The sequence below is a fragment of the Rhinopithecus bieti genome, unplaced genomic scaffold (assembly GCF_001698545.2).
Source record: "Rhinopithecus bieti isolate Rb0 unplaced genomic scaffold, ASM169854v2 scaffold_49371, whole genome shotgun sequence".
NCBI lineage: Eukaryota > Metazoa > Chordata > Mammalia > Primates > Cercopithecidae > Rhinopithecus > Rhinopithecus bieti.
Window position 1 is genome coordinate 809,530 of NW_016821003.1, and position 9,989 is coordinate 819,518.

General features: G+C 37.6%; 1 protein-coding gene across 1 annotated transcript in view; it reads left to right on the forward strand.

Annotated features, from left to right (window-relative positions):
- Window positions 1-5,408, forward strand: part of LOC108520650 (putative uncharacterized protein encoded by LINC00269) — a gene marked incomplete at both ends in the record, with an annotated part of 7,327 nt that extends 1,919 nt beyond the window's left edge. The window contains 2 exons of the mRNA XM_017860083.1: window positions 3,306-3,376; window positions 5,304-5,408. Coding sequence (XP_017715572.1) covers window positions 3,306-3,376; window positions 5,304-5,408 — 176 coding nt within the window. The remainder of the gene's footprint in view (window positions 1-3,305; window positions 3,377-5,303) is intronic.
- Between the last annotated feature and the right edge of the window lie 4,581 nt (window positions 5,409-9,989).

The following is a 9,989-nucleotide window of genomic DNA, read 5'->3' on the forward strand; positions in this document are numbered from 1 at the left end:
TCCCAATTCTGGTAAATACCAAATGTCTGAGCTTAAGTAAGTCACTTATCATGTATGTTGTAAGTTCTTCATCTGTAAAGTGAAATTAAATAATATCATTTCATATTTATTATTTTAAAGAACGAATAATTTTAATAATATATTATTTATTAATAATAGCTCAATTCATCATTAATAATTTATTAATAAAGAAATATTTATTATTGGTAATAAAACAGCTACCAAATATTTTGTTTAAATTATATGAAATCACATATGTCAGGAGTCCTAAATCCATTTCTGTGGACCCTGGGATTCTATGCAAAATATATTTATATGCATTCTGGAGGCAAAAGTGTGTATAATATTTATTAGGTTTGTTAGATTTCTTGAGTTATTAGTCTTAAAATACTCAAGGCTCAAAACAAAGGCTTTCAAAAGGTGACTCTCCTATTCCCTTCTCTTGAAAATATTAATGTATACAAGAAAAATAATAAATGCAAGATACATATATATATATGTCTTTATTTTTATTGGAAATGCAGTCAAAGTAATTTACTAATTAAGCCCCCCAATCAACACAATAGCAAGGCAGTTGCTAATAGAATGGAATAGAGGCAAGTATTCAGAATTACACTGAGGAGAATTTGTTCATCAAATGTAGATGCATGTATAGCATAGCCATTGATATCTTGGTCTCCTGAATGACACAATCTGACTTCCACACTCAGTAATGACCCTGACAGGAGCTAGCATTTACATACATGTTATAGCTAGTAACAATTACATCGTATTGTGTTAAGCCACGGACATTTTAAAAGTTGCTTTCTTACTTAGAAAAAGTCTAAAGAGTGCCTAAGGGAGTTTGTGAAGAGGTGGTGCTTTTTAAAATCAATCCAAGATCTAGACTCTTACCTTTGGTGGCTTCATCATCCTCCAATGACTTTGGCATGTCCTCCATTCAGTCTGTGTTCCATGGTGAGTAGGTACATTGCCAACTTACCCGCAAAGGCCTAGGGAGCTGAGAGGCTGAAAAAAGAGGGTGACAAATCTGGTTTCTCAGAAAGTCTATGCCCGTAACCCTTACATAAATTAGGTCAATTTTTATTTTTTGGAGGTCCTAAAACATCCCGAAGTGTCTGGGTCTGTCATGAAGTGGTTTTCTTTACTTACTACAAGGTCAGAAACCTTGTAAGCGCATCGTACAGACGAGGTTTCAGGCCAGTCTTTCCAAGGGGCTTTTTATTGGCTCTATAAAGTCAATTTTAATTCCTCAAAGTAGTCTGGTTATATTTGAAAATATGCCATCCCAGTCACAGCCTTGGCAAAATAATCAGTGTCTCCACAGTGTCATGTTACAAAAGAAAACATTTTTATTGAACTTACGCAAGTATCTATTTTGCTATAAAATAAGAATACCCATGAATAATTTCCAAATAGTGAAAAATCAGGTAGAAAGCTAATGTTCCAATTTTGCTCACGAAAGTACACTTTACCTAATTGCTATAAGCTATAAATCACTAAAAAGGGGGAAAAAAGGCTTTCTTAACTCTGGAAAACAAAGCCTAAGAAGAATCAGCAATGTTTCAAACAAAAAGTCATAAAGATTACTTCAATTTTTTACCAGTTTAGTCCCATGTAATTCTTGCTCTGCTGCTGGGTTAGCCATCTTCGTGAGCATATCTTTTTTTTTTTGATACGGAGTTTTGCCCTTGCTGCCCAGGCTGGGGTGCAATGGCGCGATCTTGGCTCACTGCAACCTCTGCCTCCCGGGTTCAAGCGATTCTCCCAGCCTCCAAAGTAGCTGGGATTACAGGCACCCGCCATCATCCGTGGCTTTTTTTTTTTTTTTTTCATATTTTTAGTAGAGACAGGGTTTCACCATGTTGGCCACGCTGGTCTCAAACTCCTGACCTCAGGTGATCCAGCCACCTTGTCCTCCCAAAGTGCTGGGATTACTGACATGAGCTACCCCCCCCGCCCCCCCGGCTGCATATCAGTTTTTTATTACAGTTCTTGAAGTTTTCTCCGAGTCCAATGGTGTGTTATCCAAAGTTATCAGAAACTTGTATTCAAAATTACTTGTCAAGGTCCTTTTCATGAAATTTCTGGAAGACAAAAAATTTTAGGATTTGCCAAAGGTTTTTAGAAAAAGGGATCAGAATAAATCAATTATTGAATACACCAACATATAGATTTTTAGGTATCTCATACAATTTTGAAACACATATTAATACAAATATAACTCGAAGAAAGTGAAACACCATTTCTTACTTGACAATGTTTCCCATATAATTTTAACATACCGAATAAGCCTAACACGTCTCTTCTGGCCTTTCAGGGGAACTATGTGTTATCTCAGAGTTATTTGGGGCACAAAAACCTTGATTTTAGAATTTGAAATTTGATTTTGGAAAGTATATCAAATATCAAAAGTTTAAAACACCATCGAAATAAGAAGGGCTTAAGGCACTTGATCAAAATGAAATAGAATCACAGGTCACTGTAAGATAATAGTCTTTCATTTAACCAGAGTGATAATTCAAAGATTTCAAAAGCAATATCCTTTACTTTGATAGAGAAAAGACTCAGTTTTCAAACTGACAGAACTAAGAAAGACAGCATGAGATGGAATTGGTCTCTCCCCTTCCTTGTTTTTTTTTTTAATTACCAGTTTATTCAAAAGGTGAACAAAAATCATTTACTACTGCTGATTGATTAATACCACCTAAAGTTCTTGTTCAGAGAAGAAAATCAAATTTTATTTTATATTAGTGTATTATCAATACTAAACCTAATTTTAATAAAATCTTATAAACAAATTCATCCATTCTTAGCTTCAGACCACAAAAGTTAAGATTTTCATAAACCTTTTATAACTTCTTACAAGTTGTTCTATATCTTTTCTTTCCCTAGCTTTCTATGTTCATTCAGTTTCAGCTATCATTCTTTTTACTTATTCAGTTTAAAACAACCTTAAAAAAAATCTCCAAACTAGAAAAAATTACTTTCCCTTTAGCAGAATATACATACTCATGTCTTTTTTACAACCTTCCTTTCTTAAAAACACCTTACTTTGTTAATACATTCTGTATATTGAATTTTTTCTCTTATATCTAGTAGTTTTCATTATATATTTATGGATTACAATTTTAACTCTTATTAACTCTAATTTCCAGTGAAAAACCTAGGAAGTAATTTTGAACTGTTTTTTGTTATTGTTTTTGTTTGTTTGTTTGTTTGTTTCTGAGATGGAGTTTCGCTCTTGTTGCCCAGGCTGCAGTGCAATGGCGCCATCTCTGCTCACTGCAACCTCCGCCTCCCAGGTTCAAGAGATTCTCCTGCCTCAGCCTCCCAAGTTGCTGGGATTACAGGCATGTGCCACCATGCCTGGCTAATTTTCTATTTTTAGTAGAGATGGGTTTTCTCTATGTTGGTCTGGCTGGTCTTGAACTCCTGATATCAGGTGATCTGCCCACCGCAGCCTCCCAAAATGCTGGGATTACAGGCGTGAGCCACTGCACCTGGCCTTGAACTGTTTTATATCAGTATTTGTAGACGAAAATAAATTTCATAATTTATTAGAAAGATGTTTCCCTAATTTTTATTTATAAGATTTAAATGTTTAACTTTTCTACAGTATATAAAAAATAAGATGCCAAAGAATGTAAACTTATATTTGGTAATTAATGTTTTAGTATTTTAACATTTCTAGAAATGACTTCAGCATTTTATGATTATTTTATTTTTAAAATTAATTAATTATATATTTTAGTGGTGCCATGGCTTAATTTAATGTAACATGAGTTTAAGATATTAAATTACTGAAAAGCGTTGAAACTATGACACAGCTACCTTCCATAATGACTTCTTCAGTTTCCTGTTTTTTTGTTGTTGTTTTCTTTTTTTTTTTTTTTTTAACTTTTAAATTTTGAGATGAGGTCTTGCTTTGTCACCCAGGCTGGAGTGCAATGGCACAATCTGGGCTTAGGGCAACTTCTGCCTCCTGGGCTCAAGTGATCCTCCAACCTCTGAGTTACTGGGACCACAGGTGTGACTACACCCCACTAATTTTTGTATTTTTGGTGGAGATGGGGTTTCACCATGTTTCCCAGACTCGTCTCGAACTCTGGAGCTCAACCGATCCACCCATCTTGGCCTCCTAAAGTTCTGGGATTACAGGGGTGAGACACCACACCCAGTCAACCTTTCCATTTTTCTTGGGCCCCAACTACTCATCTGGCACCCAAGGACGGCTAGGCTAGGACCTATCTGGGTCCTGAACTTGCACATCAAGTGTAGAGCTCAGGACAAAGGACGGAGCTATGAAGATGATCTCTGACCTTTTCGGCATAGCTAGGAAGCACCACTGGGCCAGGCAGTGCTCAGCTGCCTTAGGCTTTACAGTGGCCGTTTGAAGCACAGAATTAATGACTCTAAGACATAAGCTCACAGGCAAGTCAAGCAAGTATCAAACACATCAGAGAAGCCACCATTTTATGACTTTAAAAAATCTGGAAGAAAGTCAAAGTCATGTAAACTTGAATAGTGTTTGGGCTTATTGACTTATAGGCACTCATTTATTTATAAGTCAGTTTGGCATTATGTAGGTAATATACAAACAGGCACATACACAAGTATACATAAAATACAGACAAATAAGGATTTTTATGGCTTTCATTTTTAAATTTTAGCTATGAGAAGGGTAAAACTCATTAGCTTAAAAGGACAGTTTGATTCAAACTTTGTAAATGGAACAAGCTAAAGTTTATCTGTCCCACATGGCCAAAGCCCTTACAGAGCTTTAGAGCAAACAGGGTAACAAATTTACATGTGGAAGTGCAGCATAAGAATTCAGCTTTTCTAAGAAGGGATTTCAGTGTGTTGGAGGAAAATTTTAAAAGAATGCCAAGGTAACACAAAATTACAGGAATTCACTACAGGATTTTATAAGGAGATCAATTTCATTTATGTAGTTAGCTTCTCATTTTATTTCCATTTTCCAACTGGACCACTGAGCTTAAGGTGGAGCCTATTAACAAATTGGGCCCACAAAGCATTTGCCATTTCTGGGGCCTAATATTTATCGTATGTAAAAAGTAGGTATAGCTGAAAGGTAGAACACTTAAATCCCCCAAAATCAAGAATCCCATTTTTTTTTTTGAGACAAAGTTTCACTCTTGTTACCCAGGCTGGAGTACAGTGGCGTGATCTTGGCTCACCACATCCTCCACCTCCCTGGTTCAAGAGATTCTCCTGCCTCAGCCTCCTGAGTAGCTGGGATCACAGGCATGTGCCACTATGCCCAGCTAATTTTTGTATTTTCAGTAGAGACAGGGTTTCTTCATGTTGGTCAGGCTGGTCTCGAACTCCTGACCTCAGGTGATCCGCCTGCCTCAGCCTCCCACAGTGTTGAGATTACAGGTGTGAGCCACCGTGCCCGGCACCATATTTACACTTAATCCTGGTTCCCCCGCAAAAGGGAAAATCCATGGGACTAGACAGTGCAACATTTCCACAGTGCACCTCACTGCAGGGACATTCCTTTTGAAGCTGGTGGGCAACCCAACTTATGATCAGTTTATCCCCCACGGGAGTTGTATCCCTCAGTGTTGAGTGTTTCCATAGACTCTAGGTGTTCAAATGACACTTTTCTTATCTAAAGACTTGAAAAAGAAAAAAAATAGGAGTAGCCCCTGCAGTGATAACCACTCGTGGTAAATGCTGACAGTCACATCCAGAACTGCAGCCCCCATCAGTGACTTGTCAGCCGTTGCACACTCAAAGGTCTCTCATAGTACAATGTAATAATCCCTGGTACTCCTGAAAGCCACAGATATCATGAAGCTCAGTGCAAAAGAGACCAGAGCTTTAGACCTGAGAGAAACCTCCCCGAGTCTTGGGACTCCATAAAGAAGGCAGAAGCCCCCTTGAAAAGGTGCATGGCAGTTTTTTCTGTGTTCCTCAAGGGGTCATAGGGACTTTACATAAGTCCCTATTACAACATTTAATAAAGATTTACAGACAAAAGCAATGTCTCGGGCAGCTGTGAGATGGTGTTCCCCCCATCCACCCTCCAGAATATATCCTTTATATAGTAAGCTTTTTTTGGTGAAGCATGCAGTTGGTCATGCCTCAGACTTTTTGCAAAACCAGTGAACACTGGGAAAGTTAAACATCTTTATGAGGAGTTATCTCTACTATGGGAACCCTTTGGTATGCAAGAGCCAAACATCGGACATCATGGTGGTTTCCTTTCAAGATGACATCACTCTTGTCATGCAACAGGCTGTTTTCCTACAGCCACTGATCCGGACCATCCTTTTTTTTTTTTTTTTTTTTTTTTTTTAAGATGAAGTCTTGCTTTGTCGCCAGGCTGGAGTGCAGTGGCGTGATCTCAGCTCACTGCTACCTCCACCTCCCGGGTTCAAGCGATTCTCCTGCCTCAGCCTCCCAAGTAGCTGAGACTACAGGAGTGTGCCATCATGCCCAGCTAATTTTTGTATTTTTAGTAGAGACAGGGTTTCACCATGTTGGCCAGGATGGTCTCGATCTCTTGACCTCATGATCCACCCACCTTGGCCTCCCGAAATGCTGGGATTACAGGCGTGAGCCACCATACCCAGCCCATCCACTTCTTAAACATGTTCATCTGGAAGGACTCACACCATTTCTTCTCACAATCTGTTGGCCAGAAGTTAATTGTGTTGCTACACCTAACTGCGAGGAAAGTTGGAAAATGTAGCTTAACATGCAGTAAAAGAAAATGGATTTTGATGAACTCATGGTGCACTCCATCACACTGGCTTCATTGAATTGAGCACATAATTTCTTTTCTTCTCTCAAGTTCTCACTTTTCTTATATATATGATAAAGAGTTTAATACTTTCCTCATGGGGTTAAGTATTAGATGAACTAATCAAGGTAAGTCTTTCACACTTTTCTTGGCATAAGGTAAGGGTTCAATAAATGTTTGTTTTCATTATTTATATTATAATTTCAGCAGGAGCCAGAACACCTTTCCTAAGAGAAGTTAATGCTGTCTGGGTGAATACACAGTTCTCATCAGCAAAGACTCAAAGTAACTCAGTACCTCAAAAGACTTCTGTTCAAAAAACGAAAACAAACAGAATTAAACCAACACACACATATACACAATACCTCTTCACAGCTAATGCTTAAAGGGAGGCTTTGTGATCTCTTGCTCAAGCTCAAATATGAGTTTTTCTATAGCTTCTAGGATGAGAAAAAAATGAATCCAAATTTGATTCTTTGGTAAAGTGGTTGTCACCAGGGCTAACTGTTCCAGCAATCACTAAGTGTGAATTGAATTATAGCCTAAATGCCTTTCCATTCAATTTTGTGGTTTATGACTGCCACCAGCTACAGGTGTCTGGCTGCTGAATGAAGAAAGAAAGACCAGCACTCACCAATAATCATACAACTGTAACTACAGACCATTCTGATTTCTCAAAGTGTAATCTGGGCAAGTTAGAGAATGTAAAACGCAAGCACATTATCCCTAGCAGGTTTTAGTAGAAGCTAATATTTGTTGGACATATTTCAATCCAGCACAGAATACCAGTTTTGGTCCTTGGAGCTCTTGTATACTTCATGTCCTCTTCCTCCTCTCTTTGATAGTCTTTCTTCCTATACAATTGATTATTAGGTCTTCAAGTCATATATAGAACATCTGAAACATCCTGAAATAGGGCCATGAGTGGAGGCGCATGCCTGTAATCCCAGTTACTTGACAGGCTAAGGCAGGAGGATTACTTGAGACCAGGAGTTCAGACCAGTCTGGGCAACAAGCAAGACCCTGTCTAAAAAAAAAAAAAAAAAAAAAATCCCTTATAAAGGGACATTTAGCAAATATTGGATAGATAAATAACAAAAAAACCTTTAAACTGACTGTATGATATTAACATGTGGGATTAGAATAAAGACTTACAGAGCTAAAACTCTATATAAGAGTTGGGAAGTGTTTGCCTGTTTTCCCATCTGGAAAATAAAGACTTAACTTCCCCAGTAAGATGGGGTTCAGGCAAATAGATATATCTAACAATTGAAATTTATATATATGTAAATGTATATGTACAGATGTCTCACACATATCTGTATATGAGATATACATATATATGACTCAATGAATCAATAGATACAGATAGATAACTGGAGAGGTTATTTAATTAACAAAGGGGCATTGACAAAGTTTAATTGTAATTAACAAAATAATTACATTTTTAATTAAGAAAGTAATATAAAGAAGAAAAAATATTTGATAAGAATGACTGAACCATCATGGTGGAAAGAAAACTCCATATATTTTACTACAGTAATAATAATGGATATTTACTTGATTTCTACTTTGGATCAATAACCTTGCTACAAACTTGGTATGTGCATCGTGTTAAACACCCTCATAGAACGTATTTGATTATTTCATTTAATTTATTTCACTGATAAAGAAACTAAGGCTTAAATAAGTTGGTTTGTCAAGTTTCACCCAGCTGTCAAGTGCAGAACCAGGATTTGATTCCAGATTTTTCGAAGCTCCAAGCCTTCACTTCTCTTAGCGTCAAGGAATATGTGTCTTAGTTTAAAGGAAAATGTAGCTAGCATACCAGTGAATGTCTTCTGCTTTCACTTCATTTTAAAATTTTTACTGCATTTATAGATGCTAGAGAATTATGTGTGTGTGTGTGCACATGTGTATCTCTCTCGCTCTCACATAACATTAACAATGTCCTATATTTATCTACTCTCTCTACCAATATTGCCATTCTGTTGGCCAACTAGCAGAGTTGTAAAGACACTCCGCAATTCATTATGGCCCAGAAACTGAACATCGTGAGTTCCTTTGATGCCCCTCCACTACACAGAGAACCACAATTCTGTGAGTTTTGAATTCCAGTGAATTTAACACTAAAACACTGTGAAAAAGTTGTTCTTTCCCTAAATTCTCAACCTGTACACTTGGTATTGTCAGGTGTTCTATACTATTAGCCAGTTTACTAAATGTGACTCTCCCTGTCTCTCTGAAGACATTAGTAAGGGTTGTTTTTATGTTTTCTCTTCCCCTTCTTTAGCTTGTTTCCTCCAAGTTCCTTCTGTCATTTTGTCCTATATCCTCCCTGTTTTGTGTTCGTTTGTTTGTTTTGTTTTGTTTTGTTTTTTTGTTTTGTTTTGAGATGGGGTTTTGCTCTTTTTGCCCAGGCTGGAGTGCAATGGCGCATTCTTGGCTTAATGCAACCTCTGCCTTCTGGGTTCAAGTGATTCTCCTGCCTCAGCCTCCTGAGTAGCTGGGATTACAGGCAAGCCACTATGCCCGGTTAATTTTGTATTTTTAGTAGAGATGGGGTTTCACCATGTTGGCCAGGCTGGTCTCAAACTCCTGACCTCAGGTGATCCGCCCACCTCGGCCTCCCAAAGTGCTGGGATTACAGGTGTGAGCCACCGCGCCCGACTGTCTGTGTTTTTATATTTTACTTATTCTAGCTTATGTTACTCATGTTAATTTTACAATTGTCTGGTAATTGCTGACTTTTCTCATTTTAACAGCAGGGCAATAAAAGCTGATGAAAATCTCTGGAAGGGACTTCTTTTAACGTGAGCTGGACGGTAGAGTGATCTGGCTGATTCATTTCACCAGGAAATCTCTGACATTACTAGTTTTATTTTATTTTTTTTAACCCAGACTGGGTATCTACTGTTTGTTACATCCAGTCTTCACAAAAATAGTACAAGGAAAGTTAGATTTTCTATACTTTTAGAGAAACGACTGAGGATTCAGGACATTTATATACTTTATTTCTGAGCAGACACTTCCAGTGTTCAATTTGATAAAGGCTTTTTGCCTGTATCCTGAGAGATGTTGGGGAAAGGTTGGGGAGAGGGTCTTAATGTTCAAAATGTAATCTTTTACTTAACTCCTCCCTCCATTAGTAGTAAACTAATTCTTTATCTTTTCTCTTTGTCCTTGTGATTGTGCCTTTTGTGTTGTCCTCTCT